General features: G+C 48.7%; 1 protein-coding gene across 1 annotated transcript in view; it reads right to left on the reverse strand.

Annotated features, from left to right (window-relative positions):
- Window positions 1-14,846: 14,846 nt before the first annotated feature.
- Window positions 14,847-25,014, reverse strand: part of LOC128722848 (uncharacterized) — a 77,658-nt gene continuing 67,490 nt past the window's right edge. The window contains exons 3-6 of the mRNA XM_053816531.1: window positions 21,587-21,796; window positions 21,187-21,416; window positions 15,168-16,675; window positions 14,847-15,063 (exon numbers count right to left, since the gene is read on the reverse strand). Coding sequence (XP_053672506.1) covers window positions 14,847-15,063; window positions 15,168-16,675; window positions 21,187-21,416; window positions 21,587-21,796 — 2,165 coding nt within the window. The remainder of the gene's footprint in view (window positions 15,064-15,167; window positions 16,676-21,186; window positions 21,417-21,586; window positions 21,797-25,014) is intronic.

A 25,014-nucleotide genomic window follows, 5' to 3' on the forward strand; every position in this document is an offset into this window, starting at 1 on the left:
CAGTACCTTGAGTAGATGCAATTTGCGTTTTGATTCAACGTTTGTTGAAGTCCAACGAGAGCCGCGTCTTAGGGCGGGTGAGTTTGAAAGATTGATGGCGTTTTTAATTAAGATTGAAGCCATCCCATGCACAAATACCGGGATAAAAGTCTAGCGTTATTATTTACTGGAAAATTTAAATGGAACGTACAAATTGGTATTATTGGAAACGATACATTATCAGTTTGGAATAATTTTCTTACATTTTTTTTATTATAGTGACGGCCTGACCGTTAAACTGCGCTATTCATAATACAAAATACAATACATAATATAAAATTCATTACACAGTTAACAATTCCGAATTTTCGAATTCCAAAACTCCAATTTTACAAATTCCATGGCATATCCTTCCATCAACCGTATGGATTGCACTTTATCCCGAGCGGGCAAGGTTAGTTTATCTATGCAATTCTGCTGGACCTATGCTATTCCTCTCTCCTTCAGAGGACTCTTTCGAATTGCAGGTCTTGTTGTTCAACGAGTTTGATTTCTTCGGCCTCCTGTCCTGGATTGTAAAATTTGAGGGTATTTAGGATATAGGGAAGTAGGGAATCAGATAACCAAGTCTTGGCCGAAGCAAACCAATGAACCCGAATTTATGTAAAAAACCACGTGACGCGCACTCTGCTCGCTAATCGAGAGGATTTCAGCGGCGGATTTTGAACGCCAAAATCGCCAAATTTGAATTCGCTAGTAACGAGAGACCATGCGTCGAGGAGGATGCATGTACCAGCTGGAATATCGCACTAATTTTAATAGATTTCCCCTCCAAATGTTATCAGTACATATCGTCGATCTTTCCGACGCATGATAATCAGCATCCCATCTCGTTTGCTCTCGTTTGCTATCGATCGGATTATTCTACGCACACTGAAGGATCTTATTGAGTGTCGTATCTTGCCGGTCAAAATTCGGTCGCAGTATTTCGCCGGTCATAATAAATTGTCTGGCTCCATACATTAAATAATTTTTTGGTACAAATCAAATCAGCAAACGGTGTGCGGTAAATTTCTTTTGTTTAAACTACTGCTGCTTTGTTTTGTTTCAAAAGAGGATTTAATATACGCAGCCACCCAATTTATTATTACCTGCAAAATACTGCAACCGAATTTCGACCGGCAAGATACGACACTCAATAAGATCCTACAGTGTGCGTAGAATAATCCGATCGATAGCAAACGAGAGCAAACGAGATAGCATGCTGATTATCATGCGTCGGAAAGATCGGCGATATGTACTGATAACATTTGGAGGGGAAATCCATTAGATTTAGTGCGATAATCCAGATGTGAAATGGCATGCTGATTATCGTGCGCCAGAAAGATCGACGATATGTACCGATAACATTTGGAGGGGAAATCCATTAAATTTAGTGCGATAATCCAGCTGGTACATGCAACCTCCTCGACGCATGATCTCTCGTTACTAGCGAATTCAAATTTGGCGATTTTGGCGTTCAAAATCCATCCTCGAAAGCCTCCCGATGAGCAGCGTGCGTTCAAATCGTTCTATTGGTGGCTAATCGAATTAATTTTTGTGATATTCACGTGCGCGAAAAACACGCGCAACGACGCCAGATTTGGCACTGTTGATAAAAAGCGTGCGCCATGGACTTAAAGATTACTATTTCGGATAACGAGAGCAGCACGTGAGCGCAACAAGGACAAGCTACTATTTTTTGTACCAGGCGCGCATAGGAGGTGATCATTGCTTGCACTATGGAGTGAGGCGTGTTAACTGGACACGGTGTTTGATAATCCCGCTAGTTTCATATCGTTTTGTGATAAAAACATGCTCAATGATATGGGGAGCGATGGTTTAAATAACAGTAATTTATCACACACCGTTTGCTACTATGTTTTGTATTAAAATAGCATTTAATGTATGCAGCCACCCAATTTATTATTACCTGCAAAATACTGCGACCGAATTTTGACCGGCAAGATACGACATTCAAAAAGATCCTTCAGTGTGTGTAGAATAATCCGATCGATAGCAAACGAGAGCAAACGAGATAGGATGCTGATTATCATACGCCAGAAAGATCGACGATATGTACTGATAACATTGGGAGGGGAAATCCATTAAATTTAGTGCGATATTCCAGCTGGTACATGCATCCTCCTCGACGCATGGTCTCTCGTTACTAGCGAATTCAAATTTGGCGATTTTGGCGTTCCAAATTTCGTCGCTGAAATCCTCTCGATTAGCGAACAGGGTGTGTCACGTGGTTTTTCTTTAATATAAATTCGGGTGACCCTTTTCAAAATTTTTACATGATCTGCGTGCTAAATCATGGGTTTTTGGAAAGGATTTTTCTATTATCAAGTAATAACATTGATTATTTAGCTGAAAGGAATGAATTTCCCGGCAATGGATCTTTTGGCCAAAAAATAAGGCGCCGCCACTTTAAACAGTTCGCCCCCCAAAATAACCCTGTAGCGCGGTGTAGAAAAAAAAAATCATTTTCATGTGAGGTGGCGCAAGGTGGCAGCAGATTTTGTTATAAAATCAAAGATAAATTATTGTACTACATCCTGTGCTATGCCATTGCTTGAAGACTTTTGAAGCTTTATAAAAAAATCATCTTTTATAAAAAAATATGATTTTACATGGTATTTTTCATACATTTACATTTGTTGATGCTATTTTCTTTAAAAAATTAAATTTGTTTAATTAAATGACAATAATAATTGAATAACCTATCCAAAATGGTAAAAATGTTGAGTTTCTGATATTTAGTCAAAGAGAAAAAAAAGATTAAAGTCAGCTTAAAAAATTTGAAAATTTTTCAATTTTTTCACTCATTTTCGACATTGACAGGCTGTTACTCCGTGAATGTTGGACTTAAGCCCATAATATTTTGGTGTTAGCTAAGTTTAACCCTGTAGTTTCAGACTATAACAACAGTTTTTAAAAAATCTCAATTTGTTTGACTTTTATCCCGGCAATTGCCCAACGTGCCACGGTAGGTATCGTTCGATATTTGCACGGCTCTGGTCACGTTGTTTGCGGGCATCCTGTTCAAATTTGGTCTCAGAAACCTACAAAAACCAAACGATTCCTAAGCAAACACGACGATGGCCTACAGATGAAATCAAATTCGATGTTTGCGATGTGCCTTGCACACCGGCTAAGATGGTATGTTGTAGCATGTGAGCGTATGTCTTAAGAAAGCCCAATACGACAACGAGGTCACCGGCCAGGGTGGCTATTGAAATCAGTTTTGAACGCACAGGGAGAACAGCTTTGATCATCGTAATTAATCGGCAATCAGAAGCGACCAAAACCAACGGTGACAACGATGGCTACACGGTTACACGTGTGAAAAAGTCTTTGCTGCCTTTCGAAGGATATGAGACATGGGAGTCTGTCTTGAAAGGACACTCGATTCACCTGAAGCGTGCCATCTTGCATTCTTTGATTCGCACAACGCATTTGTTTAATTGAAACCACCAGCTCTGGGAGGAGAGCGAATTAGTGGTGGAAAATAATCGGAAATCACTCCGGAAGGGTCCGTAAGGTGAGCATGCAATGTTTGTTTCGATACGGCGGTCCTTTCATTAGCGTAGTGAATGCTGAACTATCGCTCGTGCCGTCTCTGCGGCCAAGATGGAACACTATTTGTTTAGGGTTGTTTCTCGGCAGGATTCCCAAGAAACCGGTAGCAAAGTGCCATGGGTCGTGTCCGGCTTAGTTTCGCGTAGCCTATTTTCGGCAGACTCAGCTCCCTTCGAATGCCATCGAACCGATGGAAGCGTCAGCTTCGAGGCATCGCCGATGCGATGCTATTCTTAGAAAATCTCAAGCAATACCATTATTAGCGAGAAAAGTGGTGGCAAAGTCAATGCCGGTGCTGTTATGATGTCCTTATTCGAAGCTATGTGCGTCCTGCTAACAAGATAAGCAAGGCTTACACATTTTGCTGGCTATTCGAAAAGGAAGGTTCAATGGAGGAAAATCAGAGTATCAGAAGCAGAAAAAAAATATACAACCGGTAGCGCCTGACATGGCAGGGAAATCGCATAACGAGTGTAAAACTCGAACCAAACAAAAGCAAATCTTCCTCGCGGCAAGCGCCACTCGCTCGCTTGGGTAAATCGGATTTTCCATCCCATAGACTCTCCCCAGCCCCGGGGTAGGCTTTGGAATGTCTTTGGCCTAATACCGGTGGCAGCAAGGTGGAAAGGATGCGAGCAGGGAACCGTTCTCGCCGGTCGTAGCAACGGGCAAGGGTTGCTAGATCCTTTTGCCGCGATATCCTGAGCGTTGCGCGATAGGGTAATAATATCATCCAATAAAACATTCGAACATGATTCGATTGGTCGGTATTCGAGAGTGTGTATTTTTTTTCAGTAAGTGAAATCTATTCAGATACTGGCCTTGAGGTCCGTGTGGACAGATGTGCGGAATAATCCAGACGAGGGGGCTTTGAAAAAAGGCCCGTTCAGGCTTATTTTCGTTAGCCATAATGTGCCATGGTTTTTGGTTGACGAGTTGAAGGAAATTGCTATGACTAATCCAGCTGGAGCGATCGCTTAGGTCAGCAGAGGCTAATGCATGCCAATGTTGATGCGGAATCGATTTGAAAATAGCCCTAAAGAGATTGACATGAATTGTTTATAAGCTGTAAAGTAGCGTTGAAAGACGAGATTTTTGATTGAAATAGCGAGCTCTTATTGCACACACCACGCCATTAACTTGAGTTCTGTTTTTCAATTAGTTTTATAGTTGCAATTGCGATGCAGTTTTAAATTCCCCATAAACGCCGTAAAGTATGCAATGTAAATGTATTTATTCATACGATATTCATTACCATCAACTGTTATGATTTAACGTTACCGATGAGGCTTGTTCCTTAAGAAAAGCATTTCCCGCTTATCTAAGGGCAATAAAGTACCACCTCCAAAATGTCCTAGCGCGCGCGAAGCGTTTAGTGAAGACGTCCGAAACTGCCTTATTCAAATCCGAACGCGGTGAAATTTATTTGGCGTCCAATAAATCAAAGCCCACGCTGCTGGCACCACAATTACGACTCGGAGAGCCAGAGCGTGCATAAAAAAAATCTATTCTGCATTGCCCACCCAGCGACACGTTAACGCCGCTAACCCACGTGTGGCGGGTAGAGCCACCGCGAGTCCTGCTGGACGTCAAATAAAACCGCCAATGTTCGTTCCAACCGACCCTACCCTCGCGCATAAATAAGACAATAAATAGATAAATACTTATCTAAACTTTTAAATCATGAATGATTCGCATCCCTCATGGCGCTCACATGGTGCTCGGGCGTGTTGGTGTCGGTTTTGCTTTGCTTTTCCTTCTCTCGTTTCCACGACCGTGAGGCAACCAGCGAGACGAGAGCAAGAAAACCGCAGGAATGCTGTAAGAGATTTGATTTAAGATTTTGTACCACGCCGAACCGTGGCAGGAGCCACGGGGATATAATTTGAATATGAACTGACGTGGCACAGGGCGCGCAAAATGATGAGAAAATAGGGATGGCTCGGGTCGCGGCCACGATGCACGCCTGGCTCGCACAGGCTTTGGGGGCTCCGGGATGGAAGCCTTCACATATCCTTTTTGCTTCATTGGCCCGGTGGGACCAATGCTGGCCGAGCAAATCGGAACAATATTTCACATTAAACTAAATGAACGGTAAGTGAGTGAGAGAGAGAGAGAGAGAGAGAGAGAGAGAAAGCAAAAAAAAGGCAGCACTGTAACGAGCCGCAACTCCTTGGTGAATTATGCGCCCCTGCGTGAATTATAAGGAGCTTGCCCGGTCGAAGCGCCCGGTGTACCTTCGGCGGCTGCCGGCTGTGGTTTGCCACGGTGGGAAATGCGCCATCCAACCGGGCACATACATGTGCGAAATGTAATAAAAATCTGATTTAGAGAAAATATGAAAGGCATATATATCTATTTTATTTAAATTTCAACTTTCCTGTCAGCTCGGTGTGTGGGATTCGGCAAAAGGCGCGTGCACTTTCTTTTTGCTTTTCATTGGGGGTTGTGGTTACGGTGAAATGTGATGGAGCAAAAAAGAAAAACAGGCTAATAAACGTGGACAACCCATTTTATGAGCACAATTTTTCACTCTAGCTCGCAGATATGAACTTCAGTAAGTAACTGTGCGTGTATGTGGATTTATTAGGAAGCCCATTGTAATATTCCTCACGGCTAACGGCTAATTAAAGTAGGTTGAACACTAGTGCAAATAAATGTAGTGTTTAGTAAAAAACTTTCCCAAGTGGAGCCGTTGCAAAATTTCAATTATTTCTATTCCATTTCATTAACAATGATTTATGAACCATCACCGTAAAGAGGTCCACAAACTGAACCCACGTGCCCGGATTGGGATGAGAGCGGACAAGATTACATTTCCGTTTGTCGCAAACATCGGAAACGAAATCAAGCGTTCAACGATTGCGCCAACGTCAACGCCAAGGACTTCGCCTTCGAGAAGGTGGCGCCCTGGAATGGCGCGATGAAAGCCACTATCACTTTCGTGACAAACAATAATTTTCTTCCCACGACAGTTAGCTACTTCGGTTTGCGGACAAATCCGAACCACCGATGGCAGTAGCCTGGAAAGGAACCGGAAGATGTCACCGGAGCGCTCGCCTGACAGGTTGAACGACGCTATCTCGATGATTCGGAAATGTAGTTTTTCGGATAGTTGCTAGCCGGCAGGATCCGTCTAAGCTTAAAATTACAGCTAGACGTTTTTCCACTCCCGCCCGAGAAAACATTTAATACGAACGTTCATAATCTAACAATGTGCCATAGAAAATATAATGCGAGCGAGATGATGTACAGTTCGCCCGTTTCGATAGAACGCTTACAAGGATGGGCTTCCTACTGTGCAAATCCCAGCAACCCGGGGAATATTTCTTAATAAACATTACACAGAACAGGGAGGACGACTTGCGTCGTCGCTTTCCGGTGGTCGGTTCGCGGTAACATTAATAACCACTATCAGAGTGATCCAGGAACGAAATCGCCTGCGAAGAAGCCTGCGAGAACCGCTTCCGAGGCTCAGGTGAAACTCCTCTTTGTAAAGAGTCCTTCCCGCCAAACCGCGGCTCGTACGTGGCCCAGCATCGTGTGTGTGTGTGAGTGTGGGTTGCCTTCCCATCGAAGGGGTATTAGAAACTAAAATATTAGCCGTAAGTACGCAGCGGCCCATTCATAATCACGCGGAGGCTTCCGGGCGCGAGATTTACTGCCCGTTTCGTCCTTGTGGGCGCATCCGCACGAGGTTAGGCGCCTTAATGTGCCCGGATGTACTTTCCCTTGCAAAAGGCAAGCCCTCGCCAAAGCACCTTTCTTCGGTACGAAAAGAAACGGTTAAGAAACTAATAGATGCTGCCAGCGCACCGACGGTGCCAGGACACGCCAGCAAAGAAGGTGGAGCCACGCGGCCCAAACTCATCTGGGATGATATATCCTTCCACGGCACATCCCGGCCAATACTTATCCAAATGTGTATGTGGATGGTTTGGGTCGCGCCCAGCCAGGCGAAAGATAATAAATAAATTATCTTTTATGCCCGCATGCAATAAATTAATAAATATTAAACCTTCATTAAATTTGGCTTGCGGTGGTGTTTTTTCTTCGCTCGCGCCCGCTCGATCGTCCTAGTTCACGGTCCTTGCGAGTGCGGTCGGGAGGGGCCTCGGAGGGTAATTAGCGGGTGGTTGGGTTCGGAGAGAGCTACCCCCCCCCCATTTCGTGCAGCCCCTCACCGATGGCATGTGCCGCGTACGGGAGAGAAAATAATCTTTTCTTAACAGTAACATGCGAAGTCCGTGCGAACGGAAGCTTTAGCCCTTTTAGGGGCGGATCTTCGGCACCACCCGGGACTCGCTATCATGCGCTCGAAGCTCCGGTGGGGCGGAGGATGGAAAAGCCATAAATAGTTTTGCCGGAAAGGGTGCCAAGTGCGCACGGGTACGTAAGGGCATCCATGATTTGCTGGTTCGCCCGGAATTGCGCAAGGATTGCGGACGGCGTCTTTCCGGGGGTGTTTATGTGAGGCTCTTTTCCGGTAGTTAAATGGGCACGCACGTTAGGAAGGCGAATAAAGGGAGCCCACTTGATGGCTTGATTAGTTCCACTTGGCGCGAGACCGAGGGCTTCTTGTGCCAGTGGTCGTGCCTTTACGGACTTCTTTGCGTTTATTCGCCAGTCAGCAGCGAAGGCCAGAACCGATGAAGTGTGAAGAAAACACTTACCCAACGATGCAGGCAATGGTTGGGTTTGGGTGGACATACAAGGACGATGAAATCTGGAAATGGTTGCACAGCTTCAGCCCCTAGTTGGTCCATTCTTCGTGGTCGTTGTTTGGTTGCACGAGATATGAATTAAATAGTGTTGAATAATGTTTCAACGCAAGTTTAATTGTGCTCGAGTGTAGTGTGTAGTTGTTAAGGATAAGACTTCCATCTTGAATTGATGCCTAGTTAAGAGCTTTTCACTATCGAGGCTCATGAAGATATGTCATGAAAATACTCATTCATTTATAATTTGAACCACACAGGATACAATAGAAACAGTAAATCTATCAATTATTAGATAGCGTAACTTGATTCTAGTAACCCATTTTTGAAGGAGCTAATGTGGTTTCAAATGGTTTATAATTTAAACCAAAAGAAATATCAGATAAATAATATAGGTGTACTTTAAGTAATTTAATATCATAAAAGTATATTTTGAAAAAAGCAATGTCTCGTGGATTCGAAATTTAAAAAATTCCCCATACGAGATGCCGGAATAAATCCTCATCCCCACTCGCTGCTCAGGTGCGGTTGATTAATCATCTCCAAATCAGTCGAGATTGTTTAATGGGATGCGGGACTGAATAAGCAGCGCACATTCCAGCCCATCAGAACACGCGAAAAATCGACTCTCGCTTCCGACTCCACACAACCCCGTTGACAACCGCCCGGGATGCCTCGAAAGCTCCTCCCCAAAAAAGCAGGCCCCCATAAGGCCCCATAAATTACTCACGAAAGCTAGCGTGAGATTAAACGACTCGCAAAGGCCTCGCAGGAGTGTGGCTCGCACCGGATCGCGGAAAAACCGATAGAGTGAGGTGAGAACACCAAAGTACGCCATTCATTTTTTCGCCACACCATCACCCAGCACCCAGTACCTAGCTGGCAAGATAAGCTGGCAGCCTGAAAAACTCATCCCGTCGTGCAAATGCTCCACCGGAGGCCGGCGCTAGCGTTTGCATCAATCTGCAACCGTAGCCAACTCGGGACGGTGTTCGAGCGAAGCGAAAGGACAAATTCACCGCGAACAGGTGGAAGGAAGGATGTGATTTTTTCTCCCCACCACCCACAGGGGCTCTGTTGAGGCCAAGAAAATGAGAGCATTTTCTTATCCCGTCTCTCTCTCTCTCACTCTCTCTCCATCTCCGGTACCATGAATCCTTCCCAAGGAGCCCAAGGATCCGGTCGTCCCGGCCCCGTTAAGTCGGCCGAGATCTTATGAGACAATAAATCATGCACATAATCGTTTGAAGATAATAATAATTTAATTCTATTTTCTTTCACACTTTCGCGCGAGGGAAAGCCGCGTGGTCGTCCTTGCGGTGCCGATTACCGGGTCGGCTGGGGGCGTCGTTGAGCGCTTCTTTCCACCTGAATGCGAGCTAGGCGCTGCGTATGGAAAGTTTTAAGATTTATTGTTCCGTTATTTTTACACCTCCGGCATCTCCTGGACGCGCATTGCTACAGGATCAGGCGATCTGGAGCGGGTGGAAACCAAATGAGGCGCCGATGGGTGAAGGGAGCGATTTTCGGGCGAATGCTCGAGACGACGGCAGATGAATCCTTTAAAAATCCCATACATCCCGCACCGTTAGTCGTGCGCCGTCAAACGAGGAATTACGCGTAATTGTAATTAACTGCGGCGTGAATGTTTTTATTATCAATTTCTAGCCTCTTCTAGGACGCTTAGCCCGACCAACGCTGGGACGCTCAAAGCCTGCTGGGGGGGTTGAGATTCATTTAAATTTGAACCCCAAACCGTCGGTCTCTAGAAAGGGACACAAATGGAACGCAACTCCGAAAAGGTGGAAGCTGAGCCGTCTTAACCGCTTCGTTCGGGTTTCGTCCTTCCGTGTGTGGTGAATCCTGTTACCTTTTCCGGACAGCAGCAGCTTCCGATTGTGGTTGAATGCCGTTCTTCCAAAGCGCTTCCATATTGTTGCCATGACAACCTGGCGCACGGAGGCACGCGTTTGCCCAAAACGGTGAAGATTTCAAACCCATTCTCAACCACTCACCCCAACGAGAATCGACTGCGAGGGGTTGGCCCGCGCGCGCGTGTGTGTGCGGCGGGCATGGTTTTGTTTTGCTTTCTCTCTCTCTCTCTCTCTCCTTCGGGACTTTCGGGCTGATCCAGCGACCTTTCCCGTGCCCGGTGCGGGACAGACAATGAAAATTATCCTTGCGTTCAATGCTGCAATCAGTGCGAAAATTTATAATCTCACCGACGACGGCGTTTGTTTGCTTACACAATAGAAAGAAAGAAAAAAGCATTCGAGGGATTTAGGAACGATTTCTAATGACGGGGCAACGTTTGCTAAAGAAGGCACCGATGGAAGGGGATCTTGTCATCATGTTGGTAAGGAACGGGAAATCACCCCGCAAAACTCGCTGCTCGACGGTTTCATGTTTGATAATGCATGTGTTTTATATTTCTGGCCGTGGTTCATACACTTTGAAGTAGATTTACGTATTTATTAGTTTACTTTTTTTATTTTTACAACGTTTGGAATAGTTTGCAATGGGTTGCGGCTGACCGGTCTGCACGCACGGTTCCGTAGTCATCTATTTATTCGTTTCTATTACGCGAGCTCGCGAACCTCACCGTTACGTTAGCGAGGGTGGAATTTTCACTCACCCCTATAGCCGTTGCCTACCGCGGTTATCTGGGAAGGGGGAAGATTGATTTTAAAACGACCTCGCCTGCTAAGTATTTGCTTGCTTCTCTTCCTGCTCCTGTGTCACTTAACTGCGTGAGGAGCGATACGACTACTATCGGTTGAATGTACTTAGGATATTCCTACTCAATGTCCGGCATACGGAAGTAGCTTAATTGTATGCTGAGATACTGCAACGTGAAGGATGCACATCATCCTTGCGCTGCTTGCTAGATAAACCGTGTGATAGAGTGTGTAATTACGTGTCCGTGTGGGTGAGTGTGTGTGTGTGTGGGTGAAAGTGTTTATGTGCGGCATATGAGTGTGATAAGAACATGATTAATTCGTAAATGCAATACATTTTTTGTTGCTCGTGCGCTCGAGCATGTACGTGAGGGGAAAGTTCGTGTTCGTGTGGTGGCGTGTTTGTGTGAGGTTTTTTTCATTTAAACTTGGGCTAATCTTACGACTACGTTTTGCTTCGAATTCAATTGAGCCTATCGTCCTTTTTTCCATATCGCTAACTCTACACGAACATGTGCTTATTTACAGTAAATATTAATTCATCACTAGCATGTGTTTCTTCTAACGTCGATAGTGCTGTCCGAATGCTCGGAACAGCCAATTATTTGATTATAATCATCGTTTACCGTACTGGCAAAAGCTAAACGAAGAATAGGAAAAACAGAATGGGGGAAAAGGATTCAATGAAAAAACAAGCCGAGCCTCTGTTCAGCTGTTGCCAGTGGTCCTTTCGTCACTCAAAACGAGCGTTTAATTTTAGCGTTTTGTTAAAGAAATCCTTAAACCGAAGAGTAAGCGTCGGGCGCGAAAACAACTAAGAAATAATCAACGGGGTGGTATTTCATACCGGCGGGGGGTTTTCACTCGTTCGATGTCTGAGAAAAACTGCTTCCATCCCTTTTTTTTCTTTTGCGCGCGTTACACTAAACAAGAAGCACTTACTGGAAAGTGGGCTAGAAATAAATAGTTAACCTACGGCAGGTGAGACCGTAGCTGGGGGAAAAAAAAACGGATAAATAACACACCGCAACACCGCCCACCGAAGTCGGTTTCCTTCTTTCATGGCATGGTCTATGGCTGCGATTTAGCAAAGCACTGCAATTTCCCAGCACGATCGCGAACGCATCGCATCGTCGTCCCACGATCGCCCTTAGCGCGCTTCGAAGCCGGATCCGGGTAAAGCTGCTTTGGTGGCGCTTGCGAAACCGCGGGCCATCGGAGCTTTCCCATCAGGAATTTCCCAATTAGCGAAACCGCGCCCGGCAAGGACCGCGCGTAAGCCTATTTGACGCGGGATTTACCAAACCGTGATGGCGCCGTGCCACAAAACCCGGACGCATCCTTCGGGGCTCCGGTCAACCAAGGCCACCGAGGTGAAATTGGGCTTTTTTTTTCATGAATCGTAAATGCGACAACGCACAGTCCCTTTGAAGGAAGCATTATATGCGGTAATGCACTCCACGCGCAACCGGTGCTCGCGCGCGAATCTATGGCCCTTTTGAGCGGGACTTTGGTTTGGCTCGGTGGAGCGCACCCGAGGGCCAGGGCTGGTGCTCGAAAAATGATCACTAAAATTATTAGAACCGATAATGTAATAAGCGCGGTTTGCTCTCATCCCGTCGGTCGTCGGTCGGACGGTGGGACCCCTTTGATTGATTGGCCACAATAATCGGGCTGCACTAAAGTGGAGGGCGGGGATTGGAAAATGGGCTCGATTTTCCACGGCACAAACCGCGACTCAAGCCTCGGGGTTGATTCGGGGAAGCGGTGAACGCGAATGCACCGCAAAATTATCCCCACACTCAGCTTCGATTGATGGTCGAACCGCAAGCCGAGCAAACCTGTCAGAAGGTGGGTGGATGGAGAGCGTGGTCGCCCGCGGAAGGTACGAGTTTATTTTCCGCCTATTAATTAATAAATAATCATAAATATTATGCCCGTGACGCACGCGTTGCCGCGCCTGTTGAGCTTTTGCGAGAGCGCGTTTTCCCGACCATACATCAGCGCTGTTGGTTGGGGAAAATAATAAAAAATACCACCTACCCACGCACACACACACACATACACCCATACACACAAGGGTAAGCCTTTCTTTGATGGAAAGTGGCGGAAAATGGGTACGCGTGTAAAGAGGGAAAAAAGAGGAGTTGCTTTGTTGTTCGACTGGAAAATCTCTTCGTGCCCACTTTTACCATGCGCCTCCACCGGAACGGGACAGTGTGGTACCGGCATGTATGTGTGCCGGATGTGAGTGTGTGTGTATGTGTGGAAAGCGGTAGTGTTGCTTTCCATCATTAAATCAATCGAAAAGCCCGGCATTCGCGTGCGCTCCACCCACCCGGCAAATGGACGCCTCCCGACCCGGTTCGGTTGGGGCGCTCTTTCATGAAATTGTCAATCAGGTTTTCCGGCCGATGGCGTTTGAGCGATTGGTAGAAAGGATCCCTCCCCTCGACTTTCATAACGCCCCCTAGCAACGGTGCCCCTCACTTCCATGAGAGCTGCACTTTTCGCTTCTTAAAATTTTGCGCCTCGTTTTTCATTCCATTTGTTTTAATTATATAATTAGGCGCGTAATTCCCTACCGAACGATAATAGCGCACAAATTGTTCATACACTCATAAATGCTGCCGCTGGTCCTGGCCGGTACACACACACACACAACCACACGGTCGGTTGTAAGACCTCGCGAGCGAGCATTTAGCGGGAAAATCGTACCATCGGCCGTGATCGCTGAAACTGATGAATGTACTTTGTACGCTCATGGAAACCGGGAAAAGCGGCATCCCTGGGAAGGTGGATGTGATAATTTTCACCGTTGCAAGCGCCACCGGCCCCAGGGCTGTAAGCACGAGCTGACCGGTAAAGATGTCGGAATAAAAATGATCTAGTAAGCAGGCTTAAGCGAAAGGCAGGCACCGGTGAGGCTTGGAGCTCGCAGGACTCCAACGGGCGACCCCCTAGTCGGGACAGCAGAAAAAAAAAACAAATGCGAGGGCTTAAAGGATGTGCACGTGGCGATGATGCGATTCCCGGTGCGCGGCAAAGCGCACTCGGCATTATTGTTTTAATTATTTCATCTGATTACCCGACATTTTTCCTCCCTCTGGTCGGTGGTAATGTGTGACCGGGATTGGGACAGGTTTGGGTTCGCGTTCGAACGGGTATACCTTCCAAAATGGATGCGTTCCCGATAAACAATCCACCCCCAAATCACGTATGAAGGCCCATGCGCTAATGCGCTGAGCCTTATTAAATAATCTTCAATTTACGGCTCATTTTATGGGAATTATTCAACCTGCCGATGCGATCCTGCACGGTTTCTGCGATCCGAGTGTGCTGCGGATTGAAATATTTCACCAACGGTTGGCGGTGTAGTTGTACGGTGTGTTTGAAACAAAGGGCACAAATTTAAATAACGGATGGATTCGACCACTCCGCAGCGTTCGATACCTCGATGAGCTCGCACGAGTCCGGTTAACCCTTAGGGCATTCTACTCCGTCCCACAAGCAATTGCGCTTTGGAGCGGAAAATTTAAATCCATGCTCGATTGCTCGCGCTTCCCGGAGGAACTAGATTCGGTTTGCTTACGGCTAACTAGGACAGGAAACTAGAGACAACTTTTTACACTCAATTCGTTGCAGCGTACACTCGATGCTTGATGCCTGAAGGAGCTCAACGGACGACTGGAATGGCCATTACACCATCGTTCTGCTCCAGCTCAAACCATCCCAGACACAGTGACGGAGATCTTGATGGCTGGTGCAGCGTTCGGGCCGGCTTCTACCAGCCGCGCTCGTGGTCTTTGGTTGTTGAATGCTCTACACTGCCGATCTGCCGTTCGCCTCAATCTCGATCCCCGTGGTGAAAAGGATGCAACTGCGACGCCTCATGCAGCCCGGACAGATGCGGTGCATCGTGCAGTGCGGCCAGATGCGCCTGCTCACCCAGGTTGGCCAGCTGTGCCGGATCGTACAGTGACATCTTGAGCCGCTTACATTTGGCCCGCCGGTTCTTGAACCAGAACTGCACGTTTTTGCTCTCCAGTCGCGGAAACTTTTGGCTGTTGAGAAGAGAAACAACAAAGGCAAACGGTCAAGTGGGTGGCAATATTTCACTCGGAAAGCGTCCGTTGGGTGGAAATATTCTTTTCCCGCGAAAACTCACCGGTAAGGCATGCGATTGAGATCCTCGGTGTACTTCAGGATGAGATTGTGCGACGGGTGCGTGTTCATCGAGAACCACTGCTCCAGCTTCGGCACCTCGGTGACCGGATCGATGAACGTGCGATTGCGCTTCCGCCGCTCGTCACTGTTAAACGACAGGTTAAGTCCACCCTGACCGAGTGCTCCGTGTCCACCCGGGCTAAAGTCACCCTTCAGGTGCATCCCAGCAGCACCCTGCATCGCCGGTATGTAATGCGACATGTACATGATCGAGTGCGACAGCATCGGGTTGTTCATCGGAAATGGCAGCTGGCGCTTCGAGTCCGGTGACGGTGACCGGTAGTCGTCCAGGTTGCTCACATCCGGTTCGTCCATGTCGAGATCCTCGGAGGCCGGTGAACGGGACGAACGCTGTGGTGAGCTGCTACGTTCGTTCGAATAGTTTGACTTCGGTTCGTCGTTTAGCGTCGAATCATTCGCCGACTCGTTGTTCCCGTTGTTATTGTTGTTGGTCGCGCTGCTGCTGTTGTTGTTATTGTTGTTGTTGATGATGTTGATGCTGCTGGTGGAGTTCGGTCCTGTGCCGGCGCTGTTGGTACCTCCCACCGTGCCCGAAGATGCGTGACTGTTGACGGCACCACCCGAACCACTCAGCTCATGTCCTGGCGATGGCGAGGGCGCAGGACTCGAGGATCCTGCATTGTTCTCCTGCTTGATCGGTGTCTGATCCGAGGGCGTTAACGGATGGTTTCGCTCGTGAATGGTCAGCGAAAGTGGCAACTGAGGCGACATCGGTCGATCCAGCTCATCGTCCATCTCGTCCTGCGACAGATTGTCGATATCCTCGGACGGTGCGCTCGGTGAGCTTTTCATGTAATCAGCCTGCGACAACATCAGACTCGGCGTGCCAAACCCATTGCTCATGCCCTGCCGCATTTCGGCCCGTTTCTGGGCCGCTCGCGCATTCTTAAACCAATACACCACGTTGTTCACGTCGAGCGGCTTCCGACCGCGACGGGATTCGAGCGAGTTCAGCTGCACCACGTACGACTGGATCTGCTGCCGGGACGGATGTGGGTTCTCCTGGAACCAGCGCTGCAGCTTTGGCAGCTCCATCTCCGGATCGAAGCTGGTGCGCATGCGCGTCTTCTGGTTGGGGTACTGCGAGTGGACGGTTTGCAGCGCCGGATGCACCACTAGGTTGTGGTGTTGGTTGACGTGGTGGGCGGCAGCGGCTGCGGCCGCGGCCGCCGCACCACCATCGCCCACGAGCAGGGACGCATCGCGCTTGGCCGCGTGCAATCCCGGAAAACCGTGCCCGGAAAAGTCAAGATGATCGGTCTGGGGTGGATTCGCGAACGGTAGGATCTTGTGCGCGATCGGGTTCGGCTGGGGTGCGAGTTGGTTGCTCCACCACTGGTCGAAACTGCGGCGTGTCTCCTCCGTAATTTCCGGACTGAACGGGAACGCGTTCTGGAGCGGGCTGCGGCATATCTGCGATAGTGTTATCTGGCGGGGCGAGAAAGCAAAAAAACATCAAACCAAGGCCAGAGTGGGCGTTTAGCGAGATTGCTAGATTAGTGTCCGTGGGCAAATGGCCCGATTTAGTGCCGCGAGCGAGATTAATGGCCCTCGCGTATAATCGCGAGGATACTTTGCGCGGATTAGACTGCATAAGTTCGCGTTTGTTTGCATCCGCCAGCGTGTCATGGACGGCTTAGCGCCAGAAGGAGATCACGCCATCCGGGTTAACTTGCCACCCGTCAGCTCTCGATCTCGAAGAGTAGCACCATGGACTGCCGTTTCGGTCGTGCGTTGGGGTTGGGATAATATTTACGGTGATCTTGAGCCAAAGCCAACGTCGTATCGTCGCGCTTTCTCGAGCACCTAATCGGGGACGAACGAGCGCACCGACGAAGGGCAAATAAGCTCGTTCAGGTTGAGACCGAGAGCGGCGTGGGGGTGTAGATAATGTCATTTGAAATTATCTTATCACTGGCTCACCTCCCGACTAGACCCACGCAACCAGCCAACCACGCGGCCACTTCAAATGCGAGGTCAACATGGTTGGTTGGAGCTTGGGTTGCAAAAAAGGAAAGAACAAGCTCGCTCTTCCCACAAAGGGACGCGTAAATCAACCTTCACTAGCTGCTTTATCGAGGGGTTGTTGAGTTTTTGTGTGCCCTTCCGATTGACACTCGAGCCGGACGTTTGCGTTCGCAAAACATCAAAGAACTTCTGCAAACCCGAGCGGCTTTCAATTGCGTGAAATATTTCAACGACTGTTTCACAGTTCAACGTTGAAATGTCACGAGGATGCGCTTTCCTTCGGAGAAATGGCTTCTCGTTATCGTTAGCTCGGTTAACGGTTTGCACTACTACATCCCCGTGCGGAGTCGGAAAATGTTTTCCCGTCTCCGACGAGCGTTCGATTGTGGGTCGATCCCGCTGAAGCGGGACTTAATCTTATTAGGATAATCAGCAATACGTACGCCCTTTTGCCGTACGGCTCGCTACAGAAGCACGCTAAACACGATCGACGATGCCACCGCCAAAGGCGAACGTTTCCACCGGCCACCGAGCTGAAACACGCTCATTTGCAGGCGCTCGAGAGGTCGGCAGTAGTGCCGTAAGTGCTTGCTGGAAGAGTTAAATCCGAAATCTTCACCTTCGCCAAGCGCTCCGGTTTACCTCGGCAAACGGCAGCCAGGCTCGAGACAGCACGTTCTCCTACCCAATATCCAAGCCATTTTCCATTTCCCCGTGGTTCCTACGCGCTCTCATAATAAATAGATTTGTTTTTCCGAAAAGCTTCCCCTGGCTCCGGCTCCGGCTCGACAAACCCCCGGACCCAGGATGGCTGAGTAGCACCGCTCAGCGGCGATATCTTTAAGACGTTCGTTCAAGCCGAGGTTCGTTCGCCTCCGGCCTCGGTGATCCTTTGGATTGGGATCCGGGATCCCCTCTCCGACCCACCCATCCACCCAGCACCGCGATGCTGGAAAAGGCTTAACAGTGGCAGGAAGATTTCAAGTGTCTGATGTATTATAAGCCATCCGATGGGAGAGACAATCGGGGGTTCGCCGCTCGCAGGACCTGCCTGCCACTTCAGCGGCTAACAAGAGTTCGAACGGGCGGATATTTGTGTGCCTCCCGACCCGACCCAGGCCGGGGTGGACGCGACTTGGCGATGTAGGCGAAGCTCCCCGGCAAGCAGCGCTGGCAAGGATACGCGAATGCTGCACGCTGGTATTAAGGATCGCTTGCCAATTCCGGTTTGTGCTTAAGAAATTCCGAGCAACACGCAAGGATTCACAAAATACGTACACAAACACGCGCATACACATGAGTTCGCGCGCGAACGTACACACATCCTCATACACACACACACCCACACACATGGTTGCTCGCAGGACGATATCAACACGGAGGCTCCCGGGTAGCCCTAAGGATGTGTTTATCTCTTGGGATATCGCTACCGACTGGTGATGGTGGTGGTGGTGGCGGTACTGAGCAGGGGGTGGACAGGACGTGGAACTGATCCGCTGTTAAAAGCCTGAGCGCACCAGGAAAATGCGCCGAACAGTGCGTGTGACAAGCAGTCGTGTTACTCGCGGTTTAAATTAGTTAATTATTTGGATAAGATTCAAGGACTCGTTGTAATTTTTACCACTAGTAAAGCTACAAATGAGCACGCTTAAGAGCAGTACTCAAGCAGCACGTTAGGCTCGAGTTGTGCCCAGGCCGTGCTACAATTGTGGCCGTCACTGTGCCACCTTTCGGAGACGTCCGGATGAGATGGCTGCCTTGTAGCGTGCGTGTGTGTGGAGGGATTGGGATAAATTCTTATACTTAATACTTCTTATTTGTTTGTCTGATAGAAAACCGACGAGGCGATGGCTGTCCTCCCCTCCCCTTGGCCCTCCTCCCCCTCAGCTCCCCACCGTTTCAACCCAGTCGGGCGTATTTGCGCCGTTTTGTGCAAATCCGCTGTTTTGAGCAGCTCACACACTCGGCGGCGAATGTTCTCATGCTTGTAAGTGTGCTTCACAGCTCCGGATCCGACGTGTCCGCATCGCCGGGTTGGTGGCCCACACGGCGGCCTCCTTTCCATCCTGGCACCCGCTCCGGTTCGTAAGCTCGCCCGTATGCAAATGTACCGTGTGACGTGTGCATGTGCGTGCGTGTGTGTGTAATTATTATCATTAAGAAACGATATTAATTTTAATTTCTCCCTCCCCACACCGAGGAGATTACGCGCAAACTTATAATCTTTCGGAATTCAATCTTAATGCCATGAAATATATATATATCTTGAAAACGGCCATGCGTGTGCCTCGAACGGTTCGGGGCGCACATCCTTGCGTAAAATCGGTGCTGGCAGCACCCAAATCGGATCAACGATTTCAACCGTCAGCTCCACTGCGATGGCTTTCCTTCGCCGGGCTGAAGGTTTCCGACTCGCTAAGAAGGAAGTGGATAAATCGCTGCCATACGCTCGTCGGCGATGTGTGGATCTGCTCGACAGTAGCTAGACGTGGGCTAGACGGACACGGACCACGGATTGGGTCCGCATCCGGCTGTTGGAAAATCCCGGAAAACCTACGGCCATGGGAGCAGGGCTCTGTATAGCGGACGAGCTGGCTCACCGAACGTCGTCAGGTTGAAATTCCGTTGGCACAGTCCGCTGTGTGGCATCGTAAAATCAATCGCCCTCCTTGACGGACGCACGGCATGCAGTGGCCCAACGCCGTCCGGTTTTGCCCTGGTGGCTTATGATTGATTTCAATTACCCCAATAAAACATAAAAGCCGTGTATATCAATCAGGGCGGCAAATCACGAGCGACGAGTGTTGTGCCCGGTAGCTGGCCGCAATCTGGTGCGGTCGTCTCTCGCGCGATCTGAAGCACACGTTTTATGGCAGGTACTTCAGCCATGGTGGTTTTGGGTGAGCCATGGTTTGCCCTGTGGTGCGATCGATATGCCACCCGGGGGGGGGTTGGAAGATAATTTTTAGCGATTCTTCGACGGTTCGTTTCCGTTGCGTATTGCGCTGAACGAGGATGGACGCTAAGTGTGCGCGCTTTATCAGGACACTGATAGCAGCTAATTAAGGTTCGATAAGCAGTGATATACACACTATCATGTCCTGGTTGTGCAGATAGTACAGTCTATTTTTGTCAGATAAGCCGTACGATTCGACGACAGTATGGGTTGAATGATTTGATAGCGACGGTTGCGATTTATTTTGATTTAGTGATTTAGTTACGTAAAGTGTGATTTAGCTTCCAATTTTTGCGGATTTTATCGTAATACCAGAGAAAATCTGACCCATCATCTGACCCACCTTTATGCTTGTTAAAATGTTTTTCGGCACCAAAACCAAGCAAATGCTAATTGTTAGCAATTAATTGTAGCCTTAAGCATTGGTTTGAATAGTCTAAAATGCACTCTCCGTATTTTTTTTCTCTCAAACAGCACCGGATTAAGCAGTTCTTAGGCACACCCTAACATGCGACCACCTTAAAAAAAAAACGCGCTAACAAAAGCGTCACCTTCAGAAGCTGATTTTAATCAAGATTCATTATCTGCTATGCAGATGGAACGTAAATACGCGGTACCGCAATGAGTGCTAGTTAAAAGCATTTTTTGGTCAAACGTACAAAACCACGCGGTAATGCCAACGATGCCCACTGCCCGGAGGGATTGTGCGGGAATAATTTAATTAGAATTAGCTTCGTAAAACCACTATATCGGGTGGGCTTCTCAGCGCGTTTCGCCACGGGATGTTGTGATTTCGGAGTCGGGGGGAGAACCATCGGCCCGAAACCCTTAGAACTGGGGGGCCCGGCCAGTGAAAGTGAACCGTCTTGAGATGGCATCCAGCTGTTGTAGAATAAATATTTGCGGAAGGAATTTGCCATTACGGGCCGGGAGCATTTGCGTGCCTTTTCGGTATGCAAAACTCGTTCTTGTGGACCGGCCCCAGGATGCGGCAACAGGCGTTGCGAATTCTTACCTCATCCAACGGACAACCGGTCGATCGCAGCAGCGCGTGTGACTGGAGAATGAGCAGCTTCAGCAGTTTATCCTTGATTTCGGCCAACTGGGACGGTTTGTTGCGCAAGATCGTAATCTTAAGCGTTACGATCGACGTCAGCTCGCCGAGAATGTCGCTGACCGAGACAAGCGGATTGTCCGAGATGGCGTCCAGCGAGAGGGACTTCCAGTTTTTGATCGATATGGAACCTGGGAGGAAAAAGGGAAGAAAAATCACAATCATCAAACGACGGGTCGTGCATCCTTGATTGGTTCTATTCCGGTGACCGGCCCGGTTTTACAGCCCCCAGGTTTAAGCGGTGTCCGGTAGCCGATGCTCGTGAGGATAACAGTTTAAGGATAATAACCGGCCCACTTACCTCTGGCAGCGTTAGAGATCTCCGTAGAATAGCCGAGCCGCTGCAGGGCGGTCGTAACGATATCACAAAATGGCGTCGCAGCCGGAATGATGACGTAGCTGTCCGTTTCGATGTTCGGGCGCCGTTTCCACGGGCTGCGGGCGTCGAAGTTGAGCGTGGCCTGCAACGAACTGACGGACTCGACAACGCAGTGAAGCGGCAGGGATTTGGCTGCAAAATGAAAAAAAAATCGAGAGAAAAAGAGAACCGTTTGGGCGTTAGTTAGAAAATTCCATCATTTCCGGCAACACTCAGCCGTGTCACTCAGACTCAAGCGAGCGGGCGTCTTGTCGATAAAATCTTTCAATAATCTTTCCACCGAAAAAGCGCACGTCTCGCCTCGTCTGCTTCCGGTTCGGCAAAGGTTTTTCGATCTGACGCTCGGCAGCGTTCCACGTCAATCGGGCGCCTTGGGGGAAAAGGGGGCCTTTCGAAGGGGCGAAATTTTAATCCCTCATCGAGGAAAATTTCGTGCCACCGCTCATCGCCGTGACCGTGCGCGCCCGAGGTCCCGCTAATTCCATTTCGAAAATCATAAAGTCAACATTTTAAAACCGTTTCATCAGCCCGAGAGCCCGCTTATAGTTCGTGCCGGCGTGGCTGTCAGATCTATCGGGCGGAAAAATCACTTAGAGAATTTTGCCAATACAAAACCGGGCGACCGGATTTTTGGGGAAAGGCATCCACCCCCGGGGTGGGCCAAATGAGGGTGGAAAAATTATCTCTTCATTAAATTTGATGCCCCGCTTTTCACGGGGGGGGGGGCCTACGGTTCGCACAAATCGCTCTTATCCTGCGGGAGTGATAAGGTGGAATCGAGCGGACGCTGATGGCGAAAAATTGGCAGGCCGGAAAATCCACGCCGGAACGCTTTTAGCGCGAGTGAAAAGCTCCCGAACGGTGGTGAATCCGCTTTCACGGTGACGATGTACCGTGCGACAGGTACGAGTCCTCGATGAGAGAGGATGATTTTCTTGGGAAGAGGATATTCCGTGGAAGGAGCTCACCATTGGCTTGTTCCGCTTCATTGCGTTATCACGATTGCGTGAGACACGTGGGGACGCACTTTTTCGCGTGCCGTGTGCAAGGCAGGGATGAGTTTAGAGTGCGCTTTAAAAGATGCGTTGACAATTTGATGGAAACCAATCGCAATCAAAGCTGATGGTGCAGAAAAGCTTGGGATGGATTTTTTTCCCCTGTTGAGTTTCTCAAACTGCTCAAAATCGGAACATTTCCATCAAAGGAATCAATTAGAGAGCTTCTCGAACGATGCGTAGAGGAGAAGAAATAAGAAATTGCTTAATGACACGAAAATAGAACTGTTGCTCTAATCGATAAGTGAAGCTTTACATTAGACGATTTACTTGGGAATTTTTCACTGATGACGCGCTCGGGCTATGACAGTGAAAAATATGATGGAAAAGGCTACAATAAACCAGTACACGAGCTCTTCTGAGTGCTTTAGGACTGCAAATACAGAACCACCCGATGACGACCAGCAACGGTAGGTAATCCTTGGGCGAGAGATTATTTCATTCTTCATCGCTTTGTGTGGGATGGCCCAGATAAGATGCGAAAAGGGGCGAGAAAAATCTGCCCCACCGAATGATGGTGACCTCTTCGCGCCGGATATACTCCGGTCCCGTGGGTGAAGGGAAAACTCTTAAAAATCCGATATTCATCCCGTGCACTCACACTTCCCCAACGCCGTGGTGAGGAGCAACGGATGTGTGGATGCTCTAGGCGGGATGTTTACCGGCACCGTTGTTTATCTCCTGAAGCAACACGGCCTCGTTGGATGAAGGATTGGCAGACGATGGCTAGCCCCAACCTAACCCAACCCACCCTTTGTGCCCTTTGTAAACCACATCGCACGAAAGTGTATGTGACAAACGGCGAGCTCTGTCAAAGGGACGAAGCAGGTGAAGAAAAGGACAGAAGAAAAAAAAGGATAAAGTGAAGCAAAGGTGACCGACGAAACACTGGTTGTTTGTGCGGAACGGAGAATGGAATCGGAGCCCGACTTGCCAACCCCCTCTTGCATCCGGGCTGACGGCGCCCAGGATACGCCGTGGAAAACCCGGGAAAAATCCCCCGATCCGAGACACTCTTCGGAATGTATTATAAATAAAGGATGAAAGATTTTCACTCATCCAACTTAAGAGGGTTCGAGTCTTCGGGCATTCGGATTAGCGTCGTCTCCTTGCATCCTTGCTAGCATCCTCGCTGCTGGAGCTGGCGATGGTGACACAGGCACGCACAGGATCTGGGGTCTGTTTTCCCGTTCAATCCGTGGTGGAGTGGATATTTTCCCTTTCGCTTCATTGGAGGAATTTGGCGTGGCGATGGTGCCCGAGGTGGTGGGAAAAAAAGTGGATAGCTTGGAAACTAAACCACCTACTTAGGCTTTTGTTAAAAGGATATCTGACGATGATTTGCAATCCTTCTTTGCCATGTGCTCGATCCGCTTGCAAGCGTGAGTGAGTGAAAATGTTTGCTGCATTTCAATGGTTGCAGAGAGGAAAAAAAAGGGAAATTTACAGATTTTTCCGTGCATTCCATTGGCGGCATTGGATCCTAGGCACTCGAATTAAGCACCATATCCTTCATCGTACCCATCCAAACTCGGTGCTGACGTATCTGATCGTTGTGTTTTTGCATGGGTACTTTTTTGCCCTCACCAAATCCTTCCACCATGAAACAACAAACTCCGCTAGAGAAAACTCGCTCCAGAAGCAAGTGCTAAGACGTGAAGGTGTTACCCCGGGCAAGCGTGCCTTGCAAGGATGGTAAAGATCGCCCTTCTGCCAAGCGGCGAAAGCTTCAGGCACGCCCGAGCGGCAAGATTCCTCTGAAGCGGATTTGATAGTTTTTACACACCCCCACACAGCCATAGCCACACATCGCCACGGTGGGAGCCACTTTTCGGGAGCTGCAGCGAGTTGCCCCCAGAAATGAGCGATGCTGACGCTGAGCAGATCTGACGGCGTCTTCGGCGAGAGGACGACCTACGATGATGATGGTAATCGCCGGGGCCAACCGAAGCGGGCAAGTGTTATTATGATTAAAAAGGAAGTTTTTCGCTACTTTGCCAAAAATCCTTCCTTCCGCATGCGAAAAGCCCGGCGTTGATGTGTGTACGTGAGCGCGAGCAGACGAGCGTTTAAGTCCCTAGTTAAGAAGCATCAGGATTGCAACCGAGCAAACGGTCCCATGGGAGGCGTTGCATTCACCGGCGAAAGGCGGTGTTGGGTGGGATTTTGCCCACCACCACCACCACCTCCAGGCCAAGGCACCAAAGGGGAAGCGTTTTAATTTGCATAACACGCTTTTCCTAAAATAATTGTAACAGCATTATGTAGCTGCACCGGCGAACCAGCGCACGTCGT

Source organism: Anopheles nili, chromosome 3, assembly GCF_943737925.1.
Source record: "Anopheles nili chromosome 3, idAnoNiliSN_F5_01, whole genome shotgun sequence".
NCBI lineage: Eukaryota > Metazoa > Arthropoda > Insecta > Diptera > Culicidae > Anopheles > Anopheles nili.